This window comes from Ascaphus truei, chromosome 21, assembly GCF_040206685.1.
Source record: "Ascaphus truei isolate aAscTru1 chromosome 21, aAscTru1.hap1, whole genome shotgun sequence".
In the NCBI taxonomy this organism is placed as follows: domain Eukaryota; kingdom Metazoa; phylum Chordata; class Amphibia; order Anura; family Ascaphidae; genus Ascaphus; species Ascaphus truei.
Window position 1 is genome coordinate 17235280 of NC_134503.1, and position 25916 is coordinate 17261195.

General features: G+C 45.7%; 1 protein-coding gene across 1 annotated transcript; it reads right to left on the minus strand.

The window, feature by feature from the left end:
• Nucleotides 1-4736: 4736 nt before the first annotated feature.
• Nucleotides 4737-23008, minus strand: DPH7 (diphthamide biosynthesis 7). Its single transcript, XM_075579170.1, has 10 exons — nucleotides 22948-23008; nucleotides 19630-19794; nucleotides 17253-17395; nucleotides 16126-16213; nucleotides 14933-15024; nucleotides 14283-14449; nucleotides 10098-10170; nucleotides 9948-10013; nucleotides 9097-9266; nucleotides 4737-7007 (listed from the first exon to the last, which is right to left on the minus strand). The coding sequence occupies exons 2-10, from the start codon at nucleotides 19768-19770 to the stop codon at nucleotides 6568-6570; spliced, it is 1380 nt and encodes a 459-aa protein (XP_075435285.1). The 5' UTR covers nucleotides 19771-19794; nucleotides 22948-23008; the 3' UTR covers nucleotides 4737-6567.
• Nucleotides 23009-25916: the final 2908 nt, after the last annotated feature.

Genomic DNA, 25916 nt, shown 5'->3' on the forward strand with positions numbered 1-25916 from the left:
GAAGACTGTGTCGGGAAGAACCCAGACAGACGTCAGCACTACAAAAGAGGGGCGTTTGTCACATATGGTGGAGAATGCGGGTCGACACTAAAAAGTCTGTGGGTTTGCAAATAAATGCGGGGGTTTAAAATGGCCGCCGAGCTGAACTAAAGTACAGATGCTATGAGTGAAGTCTGTCCCAATGTGTATATCAGTTGTGCTTCTAGCATACACAGAGAATGTGCGAAGTGTGGATGCAATAGCACCCTGAACCCAAACAGAAAACCAAAATGTTTTGCTGAAGAAGAAAAAAAAAAAATTGCATCTAGCAAGTGCTGTTTGTAAAGCTAATGCATTTTGCTGAAGTGAGTGAATTTGCAGCTAGCAAGTGCTGTATGCAAGTTGCTGAAGGGAGTGAAATTGCAGCTAGCAAATTGTTCCTGCCGGGTTTCTAAAATGGCCGACGTGAAATGTTTGTTTTGTAATGTACATAATCATGAAAAACAGTGTCCCTTCAGGCCATACGATGATGATGATGATGACGACTCGTATGTGGCCCCTGGAGGAGAGCCGTACCCACAGATGAATTTAGTATGCTGGGCCTGTCATAAAGTAGGTCACATGGAAGATGTGTGCCCCAAAATTTTCAAAGACAAACAGCTGCAAAAGCAAGCAACGCCCTATGTGTGCAAGCAAGATGTGGAAGCTGATACCAGTGAGCGTGTGCCCAGTACCACTGATATCTCTCGAGCTAATAAAGCAAAAAGAAAGAAGAAGAAAAAGAAAACTGTCCCTCAAGTCACAGGGGAAGTGACCGAGCCACTTGAACCTGCGCTGTCAGGACATGCGTCAGAAAGGCGCCGAGATGTGCTGCAGACCGGAGTGATCGGCAGAATTGTCACGGGAACAGTGGCAAAGGAAAAGGAGGAGCAAAGGGAAGCTGAATCCTTGAACCAGGATAAAGAGGCTTTGGTTTCTGCACTCCAAGCTGCCCGCCATAATTATGAAGTCCTGTGGCAGGATTTGGTGAAGGAGCGAGAATGTTGGAAGAAGGAGCAAGAATCTAACAATAAGGTGCGAGAAGCGAACGCCGAGTTACAGAGGTGTATACTTCCAGCTTTACAAGAGCACGAGGCTTTGAAGAAAACAGAGTCTCTCTTACGGAGTGAGCTGGAAGAGGTGACGACTAGTCTGGAAAAGGCCAACACCGTAATTGTCACCATGGATGAAAAACAGATTAAGTCTGACAAATTGATTGCTATCCTAAAACAGAAATACGGGAAGGCTCTACAAGAGGTTCATGCGCTCAGCACAGAGGTGCAACACTTGCGCCTGGAGGGCCACGGTCTGAACACAGAGCTGGGAATGTTGAAGCAAACCCATGAGAATGCCCTAAGTGAGTTAGAGACTGTAAAGCAAGAAAATGAGACTCTGAAATTGGAAAATTCAGATTTGACTGACCAAGCAGAAAAAATAAAGAAACAGTTGACTCAGGAAAAATTAGAAGTGCAGGAAGCACTGATGCACACTCAGAGCCAGCACCAGGAAGAAATGGACGCTCTGAGAACAGAATTGCGAGATGTATGCACAAAACAGAATTCTCTCGTGGAGGAACTTAACATTTTGAAAAAGGAGAAAAGCATTAGAATAGTTCAGAAGCACTGCAAAGCTCTTATCCAAGGAAGAAGGGAAAGAGAAAATTATCAGCGTAAACGCGCCGCAACTATCATCCTACAGGCTGCCTACAGAGGGATGAAAATTCGTGTGTTCAATCACCGGAATAAAGCAGCCTGTGTTCTTCAATCATTCTACCGTGCCCGCATGGTACGAAACAGGTTCCTCATTATGAAAGGAGCAACTATAAAAATCCAGTCTCTGACTAGGATGACACAGAACAGGATTCGCTATCAAACCCTGAGAAATGCGTCACTGGTTATCCAGCGGTACTTCCGCCTGAATAAATGTAGACCTCAGGAAAGAGAGGTCCAAGACTACATGCCTGCTGGCTGCAAAGGTAAAATGCCACAGGGTACAGCCGGAGTTAGTGAGAGCCCCATCAAGGTGAAGGTGCTCCAGGTAGTCAGTGCTTCATCTTCTAAGTACCATATAATTGCCCCAAAGGAAAAATCCCAAATCTCTGAGAGTGATGGTCGTGAGAAAATACATGGCAGTAAGAAGTACCTTAAAGGTTCAAAGGTCGCAAATCAAAAGCGACGAAGGTCAACGCTGGCCTTGAATTTTTCCGGATCTCGCCACTCTGGGCCACAATATAAAGACAAAGACTATCCGGGCCCAGAGTTCCGTCAGAAGCTAAAGAAACAGTCCAGTCATTTGCAGTTTGCAGCGGCCTATGAAATAAAGTCAGGAAATGTAATGGACTGGAAGTCAAAGAAAAAAAAAAAAAATGTGTTTGGGGAATTGACCGATATTTTTTTTGTTATTACACGTGTGGACTATGTCACGGACACTTAACTATGCAAATAAGCTATTGTAGTTAAGGTATATTAGACCTCTAGAATAAGCATTTTGTCAAGGGTACAGTGTTATATTGGTTCTCTGTGTTGAAAATGTAGCTAAACTACAAATTAATATACAGGGTTGATGGCCCTTTCAGTTGGTAAATTATATAATGAAGTTCATATTCGTGTCATGTGAATACTTAATGTTGTACTGAGGAGTTGGCTCAAGTATTTCAGGTAGGACGCTCACCCCAGTGAGGTCCATGGCCGCTCACCCCAGTAGGTGTGAGCTGGGGAGGGGGATATGTGACATAGTCCAAAGATGTTAGGCAGCTTTCTGCCCCATTTTAGAGCAGAAAGTGCAGGAATAGTTACAAATGATCCGTTCCACAGCTTCCCATTACCTCAGGCAGCTGGATGGAAAATCCAGACCACAGATTACAATGGCTCTAGTTCTCCCTTACCTGCTCTTCTAATCACATGCACAGGTATTTAGAGCAGAGAGGTTTTGCATTTCACTCTCTCTCCTTGGAGCCTGGGGGCTGGGGGTGTCGCTACTCTCCTGCATCCAGTGTCGGGGTTGATGGCCCCTCCAAGTATCACAGTACCAGAGGATTTGCCTGGACACCACGAACAGATAAGACAAAACAAATGGTTACTGCTGTTGCTAAAAGACTGTGCTGTATCTTGTGTCCCTAAATGAGAGAGCATTGTTTTAAGCTGGGGAACCAGTTTAGTTGGCCAGCAGCTGTTAGAGAGACTGATTCTGATGTGTAGTTAGATCCCTGAAAGGGATAGGATTTGCTTATATGATTTTGGTTTTATTTCTTGAAATAACAGTGTGGGAAATATTGTAACACTGAAATGTGTGAACTGCTGAATGAAAGTATCTGAGTACCTCTAACCTACACATGTTAAAGCTGCAGTACCTTACTTGGATGAAAATAAAGCAGGCAGAAGCCTGAGTTAAGCAGCATAATACTTTGCATGATCCTGTTTGTTGTATAATTAACCCTAGAAGACTGTGTCGGGAAGAACCCAGACAGACGTCAGCACTACAAAAGAGGGGCGTTTGTCACAGTACGTAATGATGGATTCATGAATGACAAATGTACAAGAAAACCACTCAATTGAATGCTCACTTCTGCGTATACCCCAGGTCCCTTCAGTATTAAGAGAAATATTAGACACAAACACTTGCCAAAAAAACTGGCACCTAATCAACGGTCACCTATACTAAATCTTCTCCTTACCAATCACAATTCTTACATTTGGTCCAAGTCGTGCACATCACGTTTTAATCCCCACATCTGCCATACATATTTTCCAAACATACTGTATAGCAGTGCTTTTCCTGCCCCATAACATGACCTCTGTAAATAGTGTTACGTGTAAAAGGCCCCTCCGTAAGCGGTGTGAAACTGGCCAAAATCCATTCACTTTTTTTTTTGTACATATTTGATTCCTTGTAAAACGCTTTGCCAAATCTCAAAGGTCTAATAATGTTGCAAAATTAGTCTTAAAATGGTGCGAGCTTTCAGCAAAAAGGGTGCCAGTGAGGAAACCAGCATTAAAGGAGCAATCCATGCAGTATCCTACATGTTTTTTTATAAATCAGTCCTGTAGTAGTACTTTATTATTATTATTCAACTCTTAATACCATTTTTAATGAGTTTGAAAATAATGAGCATCATTTGATTTCTATAGCAGGCTTTAGCCCACCTCGCCAGCAGTGCAAGATCTTTGCAACACTCTCCTATTTGTGATAATTTGTTGCAAATGTTCAGAGCGGTTTGAGCTGCAAACTGTAACAATAGATAATGTAACCTTAGTAATATGAGGATACATAGTAGCTGCTGAGTTACACTGACTGAAGAATTGATTGAAACCGAGGCAGCCATTTAGTGAACCCTGCGAAGCAGGATCTTTGATGATCGATCAAGTCAATCAGAAGCTTAGATAATTAGTTTTCAATAAAAGGTAATCAAATGCTGCATTTTTTTTATGCTGCTTGGATTGCCTCTTTAAGCCATTTTAGAGAATTTGACACATTATCATGTTAAACGAAATTGCAATGTAATTTAATGCTTGTCAAATTGTTTGTGAACTCGGATGTAAAAAGGGCAAATTTTGCCCGGTTTGCAACTTCATGCAAAAGTTTTACTCGTCTCTAGCCACTACTATGAATATCGCCAGAGCAAATTGAGTGTCTTATTCAAGGGCTCAGCAAGCTGGAAAACCCGTGTCATCCAGTTCTGTAGTCGTACAGACGGCTGTCACAATCACACACACAAAATCAACACTTTAATAGTCATTTAATGAAAGATTAAAATTGTCCTCCGTTAACAAAACATGTCATTTAAAAAATATATATCCATTTGGGATCATTCACTATATGCTGGTGGTTGTACCTTACAAGTTAAAGCCATTCACATCAATAGGCTTACCATACACAGTATAGCTACTGCACAGCCCCATTCCACCTGAAAAAGGATTGCGCTTCATAGTAGGCCTGCGATACACTTTAGGACAGGGCCCGTCTACTAGTGTCCCATGTGGCTTTTGGACTCTGCTAATTTTACACTAGTTGCTTAGGCAACTTCACACAAACTCAGTTGTTAGTTAATGTAACTGTATACGGTACAGCTGTTATAAAGGCTTCTACATAAAGTGTTTATATGTACAGTATGTGAAATGACATTAAGCTTGTGGTCCTAAATCTTTCCTGATCTGGACCCTGTGGAGAACTGGTTGAAGAGCCCTGCTGTAGAGCAGCAAGCTGGTTGTATATCCACTAATGAAAGGGTTTTGTGCAATGTGGAGGCTCTACTCTCAGGGGGTGCAAGGAAATTGTTAGGTGCATTCATACACCTCCCATGGGCAGCTTAAGGACTCAAAAAACAATATCTCCCCCCCTCCCTGGGACACAAGGAAACCGTTGTATATAGGTTATCTGTACAGCTTGTCTTACAAGCTTCTAGTCTCCTATTCATTGTGCTGGTAAACCACATCCCAGTGGATTTGTAACCCTTCCACTGCCAGAAAGGATTGAAAGGCATCTCCAAGCGATGTGTAGCGGTCGCCTCTGACAGCAAAGTGAGGCTCTGCTTTGACCTAATCATATTAAGCAACCTACAAAACATGTTGGTGCTGCCAGTTCTATGAACTTTTCCATAACATAACGAAACTGGACTCGCAGGTCCTTACAACTAGAACTGAAATCATGTAAACTTGTAATGAACATAAATTAGGATGAGCAACTCACTCCTGCTAGAGGGTACATTGGGCTACAAAAATACACGAGCTCCATAAATAGCAGTATTTAGACACATTATTATGCCGATTCAGGGGAAATTAGAAAAAGAAAATATATTTCAGCCAATGCATACCAAGATCAAAAATTGCACACGAGCAGGGATTATTAATACATTCCTTCTGACTTATCCATACAGCAAGTACATATATATTTGTATGACATGTATGTTATTTACTGTATGTCCTCACTTCCACTGTATCTACTGGCTGGCCTGATTGGCTTCAGATTTTATGGGGGTCACTAAATTGCAATAACCATTAGTAATCACGTATGTAAAAGTCATTGAAGTGAGCGTCTATTAGCAACAGCTTACAGTTCCCTGAATAAGAGCCAGTGCTTTAACCAAAAAACCAACACAGACAGACAAGGACCTTGTGCAACAAAGTTTCCTCTCGGCCAAAGAGTTGAGAAATATTACAAATAAGAGAAAAATTGCTGTGGTGTATTTATCTTTCACATAGCTCTGTTCTTAACCCCTGTGATGCTAAAGGGGCCGGCAAAATCGTTAAGGATGGTTAGGAGAGCTTGGGAGGTGACCCCGAACCAACAAATGGTTATAGCCCGGCAACAGGAGCATCCATCACACACGTGATGAACATGTATGTATCACACATGTCCTCATCAGATCCCCCAAGCTGCAGCATCCACTTCACGGTTACAGGGTGGTGGTAAGTGGATTTTAATAACTGTGTAATTTGCCCACCCGGGCACAGAAGCCTAATAGGAGATAGATCACTTTTTCGAGAGGGGTCGTTGGTTGATAACCCATGAATGTGCCAAGGACAGGCTGATGGGAGAAGTGCGGAGCGGGGATCACTTTGCTGGCTGAGCTCTGTGGCATTCCCACCTCCAGACATGGAGCATGTGATCATAAAACGAGCACGTCGCCATCAAGCTGCTCTCTTGCCGTCTATATTCAGGTGAGGTCGGATCAGAGGTAGGGTGGGATCCCTCTGCAGCTCCTGGCATCTCATGTTTTGTGGTACCTTGTTCTGGCACGTATCCTCCAGACTCATCCTCCAGCACCACGTCAAAGCTGGCAGTGGGGGACTCAAAGAAGATCTTCACGTTCTGCATTGCCGTGTCCAGCTTCTGGGCTCTATTATCAGAGCTGCTGCTCGCTGATTCGCTGAAATTCAGAGGTACTGGCTCCTGATTGGTGAGTGTGGAAGCTGGTGGGGACAGTCTTGACCAATCAGCACCATAGGCCAAAGAGTTGTGTAAAATATAGGATGATAGAATGGGACATTCATCTAATAATTGGGAAGCAAGGCAAATATATGGATGAGAAAGAACAATAACATGCGCACTAATTGTGAAGACTAATAAATACAATAATGCAATAGTGTGGCTATAACAAACCAATAAGGAGTGATATAGTTCAAGTGCACTAAATGGTTTAAGGGAACACAAACTTGTATTCCATAAAGTGATAAAAAATAAAATAACCACAATTAAATACAAAAACCTTTACTCATTCGTAGAGAGTCTGAAGCCTGTTGGGGTGAATGGCTCAACATTACACAAGGACATGCAAAAGAGAAAAAACAAAGCGCAAAAAAGTAATTATATTATAACAATATAAAGTGTAATAATTGCACGTACAGGAAGATTAGTCAGATATGCAGGGCATGTTTAGAATACATGTTACCACTCTGGAAATCGATGACTTGACTTCGTGGGGATCCGTCAGCGTACACCGCCTCTGGTCCGGTCAGGAGCCTTTAACCTCAGATGCAGCAGGAGTATCCAATCACGATTTGTATCAATGTCCGTGCTGCATCTGAGGTTAAAGGCTCCTGACCGGACCAGAGGCGGAGTACGCTGAGGGATCCCCACAAATCAAGTCATCGATTTCCAGAGTGGTAACATGTACCATAAAGCTGCCCTGCATATCTGACTAATCTGCCTGTACTTGCAATTATTACACTTTATATTGTTATAATACAATTACTTTTTTTACGCTGTGAGAGTCGTGCGCTTTGTTTTTTCTCTTTTAAATATATGGATGAGCATTAGAAAAAAAAAAAAAAAAAGACACCCATGCCAGCAGATGTAAGCAAAAAAATACATTGCAGGGGCTTTATACCTGTTCAATAATATTTAGTTCTTCCAATGTGGAAATATTGATGCCAGTGCCCCTATTCAGTATGCTGTAAATGCTGCTACCCTGTGCCAGGGAAGAGATCAGATCCATTCATCTGAAATGGGACTCAAACCTTTTCTAGCACAGGGAAGCGACGTCAGATTATGGAATAAAGGGGCCAAGACTCTTCATTTATTTATCCAAACTCGGCCAGATCCGCCCTACACTGTCACATTCCTTTTATCTGGCAACTGTTGGTAAGAAAGCCGTTTAGGTAGTACCGGCCACGACCGCTAAACCCCTGGCAGACGCACTTACTGTCCTACTGTCTCTAAGTTCTCCCTACTTAGATTGTAAGCTCTTCGGGCAGGGACTCCTTTTCCTAATGTTACTTATGTGTGCAACGCTTATTCCTATTATGTCACATGCATTGCGGCTGTAAAGTGCTATGTACATGGATGGCGCTAGAAATATACATGCATCAACGTAGCAGAGAAACGCTGGCATTTCGGGGTCCTCCAAAACATCCAAACGGTTTTATGGAGTAGAACAACATCGCTGGATCGCCAGCGTTCCTCCAGAACATCTACATATCGTGATACAGGGGCACGTGGCCGACAGTTTACTGCGGCTTTAACATTTCCAGGCACAGGTTATTTTAAAGCCTGTAACATGAAGGTTTTTCAGATCACCTCCTGCTCCATTTGAGGGGTGACAGAAGTCCGGTCTGGGAGGGCACTTTGGAAGCTTAATTCAGAAGAACCGTAGTAAGCAAATAATATAGGGCTCCTGCAGATTTATACAGGTCACTCAAAATGCATGGTATCGGCAAAAGGGTTCATTGTCTCTTTTGCTGCCAGGGGATGTTTCTGGCCCCTCTGGCAGGGAAATAGTTACATAAAAGATATCCCAGTACGAGCTAAGGTAACAGAGTGGGACACACAGACAGATTAGGTTGGCCAGTTAGTGCTGATTGTGATCAATGTTCTATGTTGTGTGGGGGGTTGAAGTTATTTGTATGAACCTTGCACAAGTAGCAGGTATATCACATGTAATCAGTAATGCAGCTCTATGTGACTTGCTTTGGGGTCAATCATTTGGGATAACTTTGTTTTAGAACTAGGTGCCAGTTCCTGGCGACTTTGCACAAGTTGAGTCTGGGGCAGGTAGTCTTTGTGCTTGGATGTGACGGCTACCTAAGAATACAGCGTCCCAGGCCAATAAAACGCAGAGGTGACTTGGTACCACACCCTTACCTGAATAGTGCTCACAGTCCAGGATTTGGAAGCCGTTGTGCATGCAGGCTGCCAGCAGGAGGTTGCTGTCAGGATGCCACTTGAGTCTCCAGACGCCCCCCTGGACATGGGTATCGGACATGGGCTGCTTCATCTGCCGTGTGTCCCACAGGAGCACATGCTCATCATAGCTGGAAGTGCACAGACCCAGCATGGTATTAGGACAGGAGGCAGCTGTGTCCAACTTTCTGAATGTGGTGTGATAGGGTTTGAGGCCATTAAGAGGAAGCTTATACAGCGTCTAATCACACACAGCAGGGCTGTCCCATTTATACTGTCAATCAGAAGCCATGTTGTAAGAGAATCCATACCCTGTTGCTGATGTTTGCACTGAATCATAGTAAATATGTTACACATGGTTTATAATAGGATGGCATATTGACAGCACGGGAAATTATGTGCTAGACCGCGAGAGATGTTATATAGGAATCATAACGGGGTCTGATTGAATAGACAAGAAAAAACAAAAGGGTCTGATACTTAAGAGAAGTGGTCACGTTGGGTCAAAGAAAGGACACTTGTTCTCATCCCATGGACAGGGGAGTTCTGAAGACCCAAAACAGTGGAGTAGAGGTCGGAGGACACAAAGTCTAGGCCACGGGTGGGCCAACTCCAGTCCTCAAGAGTCACCAACAGGTCAGGTTTTAAAGGATATCCCTGCTTCAGTACAGGTGGCTCAATCAGTGGCTAAGTCAGAATGACTAAGTCACTTGTGCTGAAGCAGGGATATCACAATGCCTGGCCAGTTGGTGGCTCTTGAGGACTAGAGTTAGCCACCCCTGGTCTAGACGCTCTCCATATGGATCACGCACCTCCCAGTAGCCAGGATATGCTCCCTGTGCGGGTTGCTCTGGATGCTGCACACGCCCATGGAATGCCTGGAATGAGAAGGTCACTGGGACGTTAGATGGAAAATCATGCCACAATTGCACCTCCCAAGTATGCAGACTGGCCGTGCTCACCTTCTGCTGGTAAATATGGGCCTGTCTGTCTGGGTCCTGGTGTCCCACCCTCTCAGCAGACTGTCATCCCCACCTGCTCAAAAAGAAAGAGGCTTCATTATAATCAACTGAGAGCACCAATACGCACAACCTACACAATTTACCATAGATTCACCGTCTGGTTGCACCAAATGATGGGTTTTAAATCATTTCCGCAAGCTATGGATTCTGACTTCCACCAGATCACTGTTTTAAAGCAGCAGAACAGGCTGCATTGCGGCTTCATTTTTTTTTATTACAGGATTGAAGCAGGGGGTACCCTTGCTTCTGGAGATACTTACCTCCCTAGGGGGTGCTGGTATCTCCGAGGAGTTTAAATGTCCCTGTCACGCGGGCCAATAGGAAGCCGCAAAGGATGATGTCACGGCTTCCCATTGGCCCGTGTGACGTGGGACATTTAAAGCCGCTATTATATTAGGCACACAGTTCCCTGGCTGCAGATACCAGCCCCGCTGCGGAGGTAACTAGCTCTGGAAGCAAAGGGTCCCCGGAGCCGAGATTAACACAGTCCCGCTCCGGAGACCCCCTGCTTCAATCCGGTAATTAAAAAAAATGCAATCCACCCTGCTCAGCTGTTTGATGAAGGTCCGTATGTTCTAATCCAGCTGAATGCTCTATTACATATACACATATTTATAAAATAAGGAGACACGAATGCAGTTATAATAGAAGTGTACCATATTAAGCAAAAATAAGACGACCCAGATTCATAAGATTTTCCATCTCCCGAAAAAGTTGTGAACCGTAATGTACATTGGGGTTGGACATTATGCGGGTTATTCCTTAGTGTGAGATCATGTGTTACTGCCCCAAAACGCTCAATGACTTGAATGGGAGTTTCTGTAATGCCCGGTGATTGGGAGTTTCTGCAGTACCCGGTGATTGAGAGTTTCTGCAGTACCCGGTGATTGGGAGTTTCTGTAGTACCTGGTGATTGGGAGTTTCTGCAGTGCCCGGTGATTGGGAGTTTCTGTAATGCCCGGTGATTGGGAGTTTCTGCAGTACCCGGTGATTGGGAGTTTCTGTAGTACCTGGTGATTGGGAGTTTCTGCAGTGCCCGGTGATTGGGAGTTTCTGTAATGCCCGGTGGATGGGAGTTTCTGCAGTACCCGGTGATTGGGAGTTTCTGCAGTGCCCGGTGATTGGGAGTTTCTGCAGTGCCCGGTGATTGGGAGTTTCTGCAGTACCCGGTGATTGGGAGTTTCTGCAGTACCCGGTGATTGGGAGTTTCTGCAGTAACCGGTGATTGGGAGTTTCTGCAGTAACCGGTGATTGGGAGTTTCTGTAATACCCGGTGATTGGGAGTTTCTGCAGTACCCGGTGATTGGGAGTTTCTGCAGTACCCGGTGATTGGGAGTTTCTGCAGTACCCGGTGATTGGGAGTTTCTGCAGTACCCGGTGATTGGGAGTTTCTGCAGTACCCGGTGATTGGGAGTTTCTGCAGTACCCGGTGATTGGGAGTTTCTGCAGTACCCGGTGATTGGGAGTTTCTGCAGTACCCGGTGATTGGGAGTTTCTGTAATACCCGGTGATTGGGAGTTTCTGTAGTACCCGGTGATTGGGAGTTTCTGTAATACCCGGTGAATGGGAGTTTCTGCAGTGCCCGGTGAATGGGAGTTTCTGTAATGCCCGGTGAATGGAAGTTTCTGCAGTACCCGGTGATTGGGAGTTTCTGCAGTGCCCGGTGAATGGGAGTTTCTGCAGTGCCCGGTGAATGGGAGTTTCTGCAGTGCCCGGTGAATGGGAGTTTCTGCAGTGCCCGGTGAATGGGAGTTTCTGCAGTGCCCGGTGAATGGGAGTTTCTGTAGTACCCGGTGAATGGGAGTTTCTACAGTGCCCGGTGAATGGGAGTTTCTGTAATACCCGGTGAATGGGAGTTTCTACAGTGCCCGGTGAATGGGAGTTTCTACAGTGCCCGGTGAATGGGAGTTTCTGTAATACCCGGTGAATGGGAGTTTCTGCAGTGCCCGGTGAATGGGAGTTTCTGCAGTACCCGGTGAATGGGAGTTTCTGCAGTGCCCGGTGAATGGGAGTTTCTGCAGTGCCCGGTGAATGGGAGTTTCTGCAGTGCCCGGTGAATGGGAGTTTCTGTAGTACCCGGTAATTGGGAGTTTCTGCAGTTCCCGGTGAATGGGTGTTTCTGCAGTACCCGGTGATTGGGAGTTTCTGCAGTACCCGGTGATTGGGAGTTTCTGTAGTACCCGGTGATTGGGAGTTTCTGTAATACCCGGTGAATGGGAGTTTCTGTAATACCCGGTGATTGGGAGTTTCTGCAGTACCCGGTGAATGGGAGTTTCTGCAGTGCCCGGTGATTGGGAGTTTCTGCAGTACCCGGTGAATGGGAGTTTCTGCAGTACCCGGTGAATGGGAGTTTCTGTAGTACCAGGTGAATGGGAGTTTCTGTAGTACCCGGTGAATGGGAGTTTCTGCAGTACCCGGTGATTGGGAGTTTCTGTAATACCCAGTGATTGGGAGTTTCTGTAATGCCCGGTGATTGGGAGTTTCTGTAGTACCCGGTGATTGGGAGTTTCTGCAGTACCCGGTGAATGGGAGTTTCTGCAGTACCCGGTGATTGGGAGTTTCTGCAGTACCCGGTGATTGGGAGTTTCTGTAGTACCCGGTGATTGGGAGTTTCTGTAGTACCCGGTGATTGGGAGTTTCTGTAATACCCGGTGAATGGGAGTTTCTGTAATACCCGGTGATTGGGAGTTTCTGTAATAACCGGTGATTGGGAGTTTCTGCAGTACCCGGTGATTGGGAGTTTCTGTAATGCCCGGTGATTGGGAGTTTCTGCAGTGCCCGGTGAATGGGAGTTTCTGTAATACCCGGTGATTGGGAGATTCTGCAGTACCCGGTGATTGGGAGTTTCTGCAGTACCCGGTGAATGGGAGTTTCTGCAGTACCCGGTGAATGGGAGTTTCTGCAGTACCCGGTGATTGGGAGTTTCTGCAGTACCCGGTGATTGGGAGTTTCTGCAGTACCCGGTGATTGGGAGTTTCTGTAGTACCCGGTGATTGGGAGTTTCTGTAATACCCGGTGAATGGGAGTTTCTGCAGTACCCGGTGAATGGGAGTTTCTGCAGTGCCCGGTGATTGGGAGTTTCTGCAGTACCCGGTGAATGGGAGTTTCTGTAGTACCCGGTGAATGGGAGTTTCTGTAGTACCCGGTGAATGGGAGTTTCTGTAGTACCCGGTGAATGGGAGTTTCTGCAGTACCCGGTGATTGGGAGTTTCTGTAATACCCGGTGATTGGGAGTTTCTGCAATACCCGGTGATTGGGAGTTTCTGCAATACCCGGTGATTGGGAGTTTCTGTAATACCCGGTGATTGGGAGTTTCTGTAATACCCGGTGATTGGGAGTTTCTGTAATACCCGGTGATTGGGAGTTTCTGTAATACCCGGTGATTGGGAGTTTCTGTAATACCCGGTGATTGGGAGTTTCTGTAATACCCGGTGATTGGGAGTTTCTGTAATACCCGGTGATTGGGAGTTTCTGTAATACCCGGTGATTGGGAGTTTCTGTAATACCCGGTGATTGGGAGTTTCTGTAATACCCGGTGATTGGGAGTTTCTGTAATACCCGGTGATTGGGAGTTTCTGTAATACCCGGTGATTGGGAGTTTCTGCAGTACCCGGTGATTGGGAGTTTCTGCAGTACCCGGTGATTGGGAGTTTCTGCAGTACCCGGTGATTGGGAGTTTCTGCAGTACCCGGTGATTGGGAGTTTGTGCAGTACCCGGTGATTGGGAGTTTCTGCAGTACCCGGTGATTGGGAGTTTGTGCAGTACCCGGTGAGCAACATTGCATGTTTTATGAATAACCCCCTATTATCAGGGCAGAGAAATAAATCCTCTTGGCCTGGAATTGGGGGAGTATTTGCTTAACCCCCAGCCCACCCTGTCCCTGGTAGAAGCAATGAAGGGGATAAGTAACAGGGACATTATAGATTACATTATAGCGCTCAAGCAAGCTCCTGACTCATGTTCTACATTCTTAACCCTTGCGCTGCCAAGAGGGATCTGGCAGCGACGAGGTTAATCATAGCCGTTGTACCCGGGGCAGTTCAGCCTCCCAGAGCCCCCATAGAAGATGCCGCTGCTTTCACACAGGTGGGGTATAGACATATATCGGTAGCCGCTGCGCAGACCTGAGTATACCACGTCACAGTTCCAGTAATTGAAGGCAGCGATCCAGGCTTCGTACTCGTGTCCTCGCCACTGAGACAAGATATCCACGGACGGGGCAGATTCGTTCACCAGCAGCAGGCTCAGCCGCCCCTTGGAATCACTGCAGATGATCTTTAAAGGGCCACTGCTGCACAAGACCAGAACAGCACAAATACAGTGCATCAGTATCAGCACCGCGCCCTGAGCCTACACGGGTCCCCATGTCATGGTTACAGAGACCCTACAAAAGGGGGTTATCTACACTGCGAAGGTTTCTCAGCTTCACCCTGCTGTGGGAGAGGAGGACAGACACGGAAATGAGGGCAACACACTCAAAAACGGGTTTCTTTAAATAATTAACTAAACAGTGTAGGTACCAATAATCTGATTAGTATATATAATGGTTAATTTGATGAGCCCGGCACAGATACTCTGATAAGTACAGGTGCAGAGATCTAGAGATATACTGTATATGCACACTAGGGATATCTTGATAAGCACAGATCATACATCAGACTAAATAGACTATGACTGTAGTAGGTGTTGAAGGTCATCTGAGGATCGTTTCAGGGGGGCAAAAAAAAAAAAAGAGGACGATTCATGTCAGGATCATGGGTTGTTTTGTTCTTACCCCTCTCTCAGCCCAGTGGACCAGTCGAGAGACAGTGCAAGGCAGTCCTGTCCCAAATCCACACTGCAGATGGGTTCCACCCTGTAGCTCTCCTACTGAAAGAAGCAGAAAACTGAAGCAATGGGGGGGGGGGGATTAGTAGGTGAGAGAGATCTCCCACAGACACAGGCTCAACCTGATCATTATTTTACTGAAGACAAAACAATTGTCCTTTTGCGGCTCTGAACGTTTTTTTGTGCACTCTGGAGTGGATTGCCTCTCATACACAAGTAACCCATTTCTTCCTGTGGGGTCTGCAACACACAGCTTTGGAATACACATACTACCCATAGACTTGATGGCAAAGACAAGTACTACAACTTCCTGTCATATTTGCAGAGGTCTTGATCTCTGATTTCATGCATGAATCATGCGTCCAGCAATGAAATATTATCTCATGTTACACACCCCGATTGTATCCCGTTCCTGCTTCAGAGCGTACCTCAGAATTCACTCATCAGGAGACTTTTCTCTTCCACTTTATTTGAAAGGTGGCATTTTGCCCCATGTTTTCTAAGCGGTGCTATGCCACAAAACAGCTTCTGCAATCTGGGGACACCTTACAATCCGTTGACGTCAATAGGCCATAATGGGTCTTCAAGAGTCGGAAGGTGTCTTATGATAAACAACTGCATGGTAAATACGGGCCTTTATGTCTAGTTTCTTCCAGGAGATACATAACGACTTCCCACAGTCCTTCTCTGGACCATCTCAATCCAGCTTGAGTACCATGGAGACATGTCCTCCATACCTAGGCAGTGTTCTAGCAGCAGGGATTTGACTGATGGTCTCACAATCTTTTCTTCTGTCTGTTATACCCTTCTCTATTTATCCAACTATTCCAATAGCTAATACACACTCGTGACTACTTTTATACAAGGGACCTTATGATGCCCAGAACATCTTTCCTCTAGGGTTGTTGCCATTACATATAAACCATTAAAGGAGTTGTTCAACCCTTCAACCAACACTAGGTGTAGGAGTGGATTAGATGGACAGGTTTCTGTTTTTTAACAGATGTTAACCTGGAAGAAACTCTTAACCCAACCACTACCAGAAAAGCCTTCATAGCTTATGGGCAAAGGGTTCAATTGACTCCACTAACATTCAGTGAGACCATCAAAACTGGCACCTCTCTCCTGGTATCCACTTACCTTGCTGCCTTGCAGCCTGTACAGTTCCAGGTCACCCTTTGCATTCGCAATGCCCAGCGTGGGATGTTCTGCAACCGGCAAATGGCACCTATAGGGAAATAAAGAACAGAATCCTGCATTATTTGCAACTTCTTGCCAGAGTGGGACCCTTTTACAAAGAAGCTGAGCGGCAAGCCTAGCTTCGGAAACCAAATGTATATCAATATGGTTCTAGACAAAGCTTAGGTCCATTATAGGCAGAACACCAAAGCTCTAGAACACAGCACAATGGAACAGTTCCACATATAAAAATCTGAGAAGAGTGCTTGAAATGCAAACAATCCATACAGGTTATTGTAGGTCTTTTTAATGTATCCCTTGCATCCCTGCACGCTACAACAGTCTCAGGGAATTCCTGCTCCCCAGACATCACTAAGGCTGGGGCCATGGTGCCGCAGACCGTGCGGAAGCGTCCGCACGCCGAGCGATCACTTGCCTTAAGGCAGTGATCGCGTCCATGTGGTGTGCTGGCGGGAGTGCGTTGTGCAAGAAATCAGCTGAAACTGATTTCTTGGCGCGACACGCAGGTCACGTGAGCGGTTTGCCCATTGAACGCGAACCAGCTCCGTGACGCCCCTAGGCACGCCCCGGGAAAGCACCCGCTTCACACGGGTCACTGCTCGCTCACATGTACCACACTGTCCCTCCCACCTAAAACACATTGGCCGCGCAGCAGGTGCATTCCGGGCTATCAGGAGACACGGAGGCTAAGAGCCGGAACAGAGGAGAGGCAGATAGTGGCCTCCATGTACAGGTGGAGAGGAACAGGTCAGCTGAACAGCTGGCAGTGTGCCTCCTCCGGGGGCTATAGCTACCTTGGCAGGGGATCGCGGGTGCTCAAAGTGCCCATGAAATTCTCAACTGCTTGTTATCGACAGATCTAAAAGAAGCCAGAGATCTAACTGTGCTTGAGGTTTCTCAGTGGGCAGAAAAATAGACAGACTAGGAAGGCCAATTGGATCTTATCTGCTGTCAATTTCTCTGTTCCTAAAGATTCTTTGCGGAGGAAAACGGTCAAGAAAGACCTTACAAGAGAAGCGTGAAAGCAATGTCCCATCTGGAAGATCTTCCTGGCCCACGTGAATTACCATTTCATGTCCAGTATGGCAGCAGTTTCCAGCCTCTGGACTTCAGTCACAGGAGAAAACAGCTGGTCGGGGATGAAGTAATACAGGTAGAGACGTCCGAGCCGTGTGTGCGGGTCGTCAGCGCCATCACCCTCCCCACCAAGCTACAAGTAAAAGGGAGACCGTGTACGATTAGTCTCTGATGCTGTGCGGTACGGCCGGACAGTCCTTCAGCTCAAAGGCTTCCAGACAGAAACTGGGCTATTGTAGGAGGTGAACAGAGAGTAAAACACACTGTGAATCTTTTCAGTGTTCATCTCTAGTAGGTGAGAAAAATATTATTAGTAGAAATAATAATATAATATAATATATATATATATACATACATACATACACATATATATATATATACATACATATATACAGTGTTCGACAAACCTATACATTTGCTCGCCCCGGGCGAGTGGATTTAACCCCCGGGCGAGTAAGTATTGGCCCAAGCAGCACACGTTTGGTACTAGGTGGCGAGTAGATTTTTTTGTGTGGCGAGTAGATTTTTTGGTGATTTGTCAATCACTGCATATATATATATATACACACACACACACACACACACACACACACACACACACACACACACACTTGAACTTTAGTGAATAAACTCTTAAAAAATGAAAGTTACACTTTGTGAATCTGGCCAGTATTCTTTTCCCAGTAATGTGTCCCATTAAAGCGAAACTAAAGATTGTCCTTGATCATTACTATCGGTTGACGAGCCTAAAGAATATTTTGCCTGTTATTTGACGTTCACACACAGGAGACATAGTTATGGATAACCGACACCTAACAGTAAATAATTAACCCTGATATGGAATACAGGCTATTCCTGGCAGAGAATATGCCCTCTGGTGCCATCAATATCCAAATAACCAAAACATTTATTTATTTATTTTAAATAAGGCATTTTGTTATTATTGCAATACAGTGATTTTCAACCATTTTTCTCTCGGGCCCCATAATCACAGTGCTCAATTTCTGAGGCACCCCCACACAACAGAGCAGACAGTCTCACCGGGGGCAGGCAGAGAGTCTCACCGGGGGCAGGCAGAGAGTCTCACCGGGGGGCAGGCAGAGAGTCTCATCAGGGGCAGGCAGAGAGTCTCACCGGGGGCAGGCAGAGTCTCACCGGGGGCAGATACTGGGAGCAGACAGAGAGTCTCACAGGGGGCAGGCAGAGAGTCTCACCGGGGGCAGGCAGAGAGTCTCACCGGGGGCAGGCAGAGAGTCTCACCGGGGGCAGGCAGAGAGTCTCACCGGGGGGGCAGGCAGAGAGTCTCACCGGGGGGGCAGGCAGAGAGTCTCACCGGGGGGGCAGGCAGAGAGTCTCACCGGGGGGCAGGCAGAGAGTCTCACCGGGGGCAGGCAGAGAGTCTCACCGGGGGCAGGCAGAGAGTCTCATCAGGGGCAGGCAGAGTCTCACCGGGGGGCAGGCAGAGAGTCTCACCGGGGGCAGGCAGAGAGTCTCACCGGGGGCAGGCAGAGAGTCTCACCGGGGGCAGGCAGAGAGTCTCACCGGGGGGGCAGGCAGAGAGTCTCACCGGGGGGGCAGGCAGAGAGTCTCACCGGGGGGCAGGCAGAGAGTCTCACCGGGGGCAGGCAGAGAGTCTCACCGGGGGCAGGCAGAGAGTCTCACCGGGGGCAGGCAGAGAGTCTCACCGGGGGCAGGCAGAGAGTCTCACCGGGGGCAGGCAGAGAGTCTCACCGGGGGCAGGCAGAGAGTCTCACCGGGGGCAGGCAGAGAGTCTCACCGGGGGCAGGCAGAGAGTCTCACCGGGGGCAGGCAGAGAGTCTCACCGGGGGCAGGCAGAGAGTCTCACCGGCGGCAGGCAGAGAGTCTCACCGGGGGCAGGCAGAGAGTCTCACCGAGGGCAGGCAGAGAGTCTCACCGGGGGCAGGCAGAGAGTCTCACCGGGGGCAGGCAGAGAGTCTCACCGGGGGCAGGCAGAGAGTCTCACCGGGGGCAGGCAGAGTCACAAACACACACACACTCCGATCCAGGCAATGTTGCAGACGAAGAAGTGTTAAGTATTACCCAGAGCATGAACGTAAATGGAGAAGTCCAATGTCACTCCTAGGCAACATGCTTTGGCAACAGGATATAGGGACAGGATATAGGGACTGGTATGCACGTATCCCTAATTATATTATTCCCCCATGTATTACATCTCTGCACACATGGTTGGTGCTATAGAAATGAAAATACAATAGTTTCGCAGCCTAAATTATAAAATGTGGATCATAATTTTAATACAAACTATTAATATAAAATGAATATAAAGTTTGTTTTTGCAGACAGCTATTTTTGATGTTAATAAAACATCACACGGTATCTACTAACGTTGCTCTCTGGCTTCTTTAGCTGGTACGTTCCACATGCCAGGACCCTGTGCCAGCCATCCACCGGGCACCATTCCACTGCATCAGCGCTGTATTCCGTGTCTATCACTTGCAGCGTCCGAGTCTTACAGTGCACGGCCATGTCCAACACCAACCATCACACCGCCTGCCGGAAGGAGAGGAATACAGTCATCACAACACCTTTGTAATAGCGTGTGTGTGTGTGTGCGTGTATGTGTGTGTATGTGTGTGTGTGTATACACAGACAGAGTCTCACAGTGTATACACACACACAGCCAATAAAGAATATCACTTGTGAGCACATTCACATGTCTTAGACAGGTCTGCAACCCTGCCTTTCAACCATTGTCACCCAGCATACAGTGCTCCCACTGCAGCAAGGGATTCTGGGAAATGACATGCAAATGAGCGCACAATGTGTCATCTTTTGCCTGGAATATCCATTCACATGGAGCCCATTTAAGCAAATGCATCGCTGATCACACAGCTTTTAAATACAGCATGGGACTAGCAAAGCAAGTCAACCCACTCACAGACATGTTTCAACCTTGATGGGTATCATCAGTGTGAGGTTAGTTTATACTTGCTTTGCAATATTTCTAGGCTGGGTAAGTTTACCATTATATTTAAGTTATGGTGGGTGAAAAAGGCAACGTGTGTGTGTGTGTGCTCATTTGCATGTAATTTCCCAGAATCCCTTGCTGCAGTAGGAGCACTGTATGCTGGGTGATAATGGTTGAAAGGCGGGGGTGCAGACCTGTCTAAGACATGTGAATGTGCTCACAAGTGATATTCTTTATTGGCTATATGCCAACAATGGAGGGTTTTTTGTTGCCTTTTTCACCCACCTTAAAAAAAAAAACACACACACACACACACACACACGTGTGCGTGTGCGTGCATATACATATATATACACACATATATATACACACACACACACGTATATGTGTGTATATATATATGCAAATACAACTGTATGCTCATCTGCATGTCTTAGGCAGGTCTGCAACCCCGCCTTTCCCCATTATCACCCAGCATACAGCACTTCCACTGCAGCAAGGGATTCTGGGAAATGACATGCAAATGAGCACACAGTGTCACTTTTTGCCTCAAAAACCATTTTTAACATGGTTCCCTATAGGCTTAAGCTTGCTGCATGGTCACAGCTTTGAGCACAGCCAGGGTTAAGGTGCATACCCAGAAAACCACCCACAGACAGCTGTTTCGACCTTAATGGGTCTCATCAGTGTGGGGTTGATTTTAACTGGGTATGCAAAGAGGCTATGGGATAGGCTATACCATAATACTGAGTTAAGTTATGGTGAGTAAAAAAAGTGACAAAAACCCTCCACAGGAAAGCAAATGTGTATATATATACACCCCTGCCTTTCACGCCCCCCCCCCCCTGCCTTTCACGCCCCCCCTCACGGCCTCCGGGTAACGCCGGGTATATCAGCTAGTGTATATATATATATATATATATATATATATATATATATATATATATATATATATATATATATGTGTGTATGTGTATGTATATGTGTATATATATGTGTATGTGTATGTGTATGTGTGTGTGTATACACACACACACACACACACACACATAGTAAAAGAGTCAGGGCCGCAATAACAGCTGTATTGGGAAGCTGAAACATTGAGATAGTAGAGGCAGCTTTATTACATTGGTGCGCCTGCTTTTTTTTTTTTATATATACACAGTGGTTTGCATAAGTATTCACCCCCTACCAATAATGTCCTGGTGTGCCTGTGTAATATACATACATGCCATAATAAATCGAGGTTTCTGGACGCAATCCAGTGTAAGAACAGCTATAAAAGTCTACAGCCCCGATTCAAAACACAGTGAACCCGTCTTACTTTTATTACCTCCTTTGGATGGAGCTGAAACCTTCCAGAGCAAAGGAAAGGCGGTTTCACTCCATAATAATGAAGGGGCTAATTATAGCACATCACTGCAGTTAGTTTCACAGAATCCGTTTTCAGCCTCATGTGGATAACAGAATTCACTGTTTACTGGCTCAGAATGTCTTGAAATCAGATACAGGCAGTCCTCGTTTTACAACGCTTCGCTTTACAACGAATGGCTTATCCAACGCTATGCAATGCATACCTATATTCATTTTTACAACGCCAAAACGGCTTATCCAACGCTCTTACGACGCTTTGCAAAGTTGTTTATGTGTACTGTATATAATATATATATATATATATATCATATATTATATTATACTATATAATATATTATTAAATTACATGATATATTATGTTATATTATATATAATACAGTATATACACTATATAAAGTATGCGTGTGCTGCATATTTTATTGCCCGAGTAAAATATTTTGTGTATTTTAGCATTAAAAATGCCTTCAGGAACGGAACCTTTCATTTAAACTGTGTTCCTATGGGAAAATGTGTTTCGCTTTAAGACGTTTCGCTATCCAACGCCATTTTGAGTAACGCATTGTGTTGGATAACCGAGGACTGCCTGTACTCGACTGCTACTTTTTTTTAGACGACTTCGCCCATAGGGTTAAACTCAGTACAATAAAAGAATTCCAATATTTTGGGACAGGCACACAAAACCACGAGGAATAGAAGCCTACAATTCAGTGGGATGAAAGGATATAGTTTACATAGGAAAGTATTCACAATGAAAATACTTATTTTCTGTTTTGTTCATAGCAGTATTCCCCCCTCTTCCTCCTCCTCCCCCACCACCGTTACTGTCAGCCCCTGGATCCAAAGATATTTAAAGGTGACGCGGGCATTTTTTCCTAAACTTGTTGCGCTGGATTACGTGGTTTCCTATTGGCGTGCGTAACACAGGAGACTTAAACCTCCATTTTGTTTTCCCTGGAGAATAAAAACATGGCCACCTTAACCGGTATCTCAGGTACTAGTGGGTCCCCAGAGCTGATGCTTTTGAGGGGGGTCATTTTAGCCAATAGCTTTTGTTATAACACAGTTTCCGGATCCCTCTCTACACAGGCAGATCTAAAGTCACTATTTCTTTACTGTTCCTGGAAAGTAATTATTAAGCTTTCACTGCCCCTCTCTCCCCTCCTCTCTCCCCTCCTCTCTCCCCCTCTCTCCCCTCCTCTCTCCCCCCCTCTCTCCCCTCCTCTCTCCCCCCCTCTCTCCCCTCCTCTCCTCTCTCCCCCCCTCTCTCCCCCCCTCTCTCCCCCCCTCTCTCCCCCCCTCTCTCCCCCCCCCTCTCACACTTGAATTCTGCATCCTGAGAGCTACACCAGCTCCCCACTCACCCGCATGCAGCAGTCTCTAGCATTACTTCCGGGTAACCTGCTGGAGGCGGAGCCCCTGCTATCACTCTGTGATTGACATGAGCTATAACCAATCGCTTTCTCTCTTTTGCAAATGTATGGGATAGATAGACAGATCGACAGATCATAGTTTGGGGTTGATATTAAATATGCTAGTAATGCACACTCATACATAAGGGGATATTATTGTGAGGGGACGCCACATGAATGTTTAAAGGAAGCTAGCTGATATACCCGGCGTTGCCCAGAATTTTCCCGCTCCCCCCCCCCCTGCTGTTCACAGCTGCGCCCCCCTCTTCACACCCCCCCCTTCTCATCTGATCGCCCCCCTTCTCAGCTGGGTTTCCTTTCCTCCCCCCTTCCCAGCACCGTTCCCCTTCACTGCTCCGTCTCCCCCCCTGCACCCCACATGAGTCTCCACATACACACAACCCTCTCACCACTCCATGCAGTTTCCTCCTCTCCTTGGCCACATACCCAGACTCCTGACACCACCTCCTGATTGGCTGCTGCTGCGTAATGCAGCCAATCAGGCTGCAGGAAGCTGCCCATCCCCCTAACAGCCCCGCTCTCTCCCTGCTCAGGGAAATCCCGCACCCCCCCATGATGGTCAGGTCACTATGTCCAGAGAGGTACTACCAGTATACACATACAGCACTTGTCCAGTATTACCTCTCATTTTTTACTGGACAGTGTCCAAATACAGGACAATCCAGTTCAATACTGGACACCTGGCAACCCTACCTACCTATAACACATACAGTATCTGTTACAGTGCTATCAGGCTGTGAGCTTACATTTACAACGCTTTGCTGCCACAGCGAGAGGAATCCGTCGCGTTGCGTCAGTGATGGGATCATTTGGCGAAACAATAGAGAAGTTGTCCCCTTCTTGCAACTACAGATGCAGCAAAAGTCCACGGTGCAGGACAGTATCAGCTGCGATGGAGCTGCAGAGGGTCCGTGCTACTGAATGTGACCACCGCAGTGTTCATCTTTCTGTGCCATAACCGCGAGTGCCAGCGGCAGATAAGACTGAAAGCTTTGTTACATCGGCACATTATATATGGCTGTGTTGGATTGCCCTTTGGTACCTCCTTCTATCTAAGGCTTCTACATCTCCTTCAGGCCTGCTAACCCTGTTGTAATTATGGGTACTGATCCCAACGGTCCATCCCTGAAACCCATCCAAACTCCACCAGAAAACCCTCTACTGTATCTAGTCAGTATAGGGCCATATTTACTAAGCAGTCTTCTGCCATAAGATACCTTCTGGAAAACACCTTAGAGCCCCTTCAAGTCAATGGGCTGTAAATTGTCTTCCATTGCCAGAAGGTGTCCCAATGGCACAAGACTAGTAAATATGGGATATAATGCTTGGTTGGGGACTGGGTGTTAAGTAAATTCTAACCCCTATGCAATGTATTTCAGGGCATTGAACAGCAAAGGGGGTTATGGTGTTGGTGGCTAGAGGTGTCTAGAGATGCCCTATGTGGGTATGGCAATGTTATTTACTTCTCATAGAACAATGGGTCATTCTCTGCAACAGGGATGTGAGAATGTTCTTATTCATTATGAGGTTAGTCATTGCATGGATCTGCCTCCCAGTATAGAAGGTAAGGGTGAATCTAACAGAAAAAAAGGTTATGTATCAAAAACTCCCATCGGCAAAAATGTAGAAAAATAGCACCAGTCAGTTACTAATATTCCTTAAAAAATAGTGGTATTGTCTCTGATTTCAAGGAGTTCAATGTTGGGACCTTTTAGACATCATTGTAGCAAGGATTACTGTACATCATATTTCTGCTCTAAAAACATTGTGGACAGGGACATTTTAAATTAGACTATTTTTTCATTCAAATACTTTGGTCATTAATAAAAAAATTCTCAATTCTGAATTCTAGAGGTTCCTTCAATTGAGACACTTACATACAAGTTACATAGTAGATGAGGTTGGAAAAAGACATAGGTCCATCAAGTTCAACCTATGCTAAATTTAGACAACAGATATTTTATCCTATATCTATACTTACTTATTGATCCATAGGAAGGCAAACAAAAAACCCCATTAAGGGGAAAAATTAATTCCTTCCTGACTCCAAGAATTGGCAATCGGATTAATACCTGGATCAACATCCTTCCCATGTATACTTATTTGGTATATCCCTGTATACCTTTCCCATCTAAAAAGATGTCCAACCTTTTTTTGAACAAATCTATTGTATCTGCCATCACAGTCTCCATGGGTAATGAATTCCACATTTTAACTGCCCTTACTGTAAAGAACCCTTTCCTTTGTTGCTGGTGAAATTTCCTTTCCTCCAACCTTAAGGGATGGCCCGAGTCCTTTGTACTGCCCATGGGATGAATAGTTCTTTTGAAAGCTCCTTGTATTGTCCCTGAATATATTTGTATATAGTTATCATATCCACTCTTAGACGCCTCTTTTCTAATGTAAATAAATCTAATTTAGCTAGCCTCTCCTCATAAGTTAGATTGTCCATCCCCTTTATTAATTTGGTGGCTCTTCTCTGCACTCTCTCTAGTTCCATAATGTCTTTTCTTAGGAGTGGTGCCCAAAATTGTACTCCATATTCAAGGTGTGGTCTTACTAATGCTTTGTAAAGGGGCATAATTATGTTTACTTCCCTTCCATCCATTGCCCGTTTGATGCAAGATAAGATCTTGTTTGCCTTTGCAGCTACTGCATGACATTGGGCACTATTGCTAAGCCTGCTGTCTACAAGCACTCCTAAATCCTTCTCCATCAAGGATTCCCCCAATATATCTCCATTTAATTTGTAAGTCGCCTTTTTATTCTTGCATCCCAAATGCATAACCTTACATTTATCTGTATTAACCCTAATCTGCCATTTACCTGCCCACGTTTCCAGTCTCTCCAAGTCCTTCTGAAGAGAAATTACATCCTGCTCTGATTCTATTACCTTACAC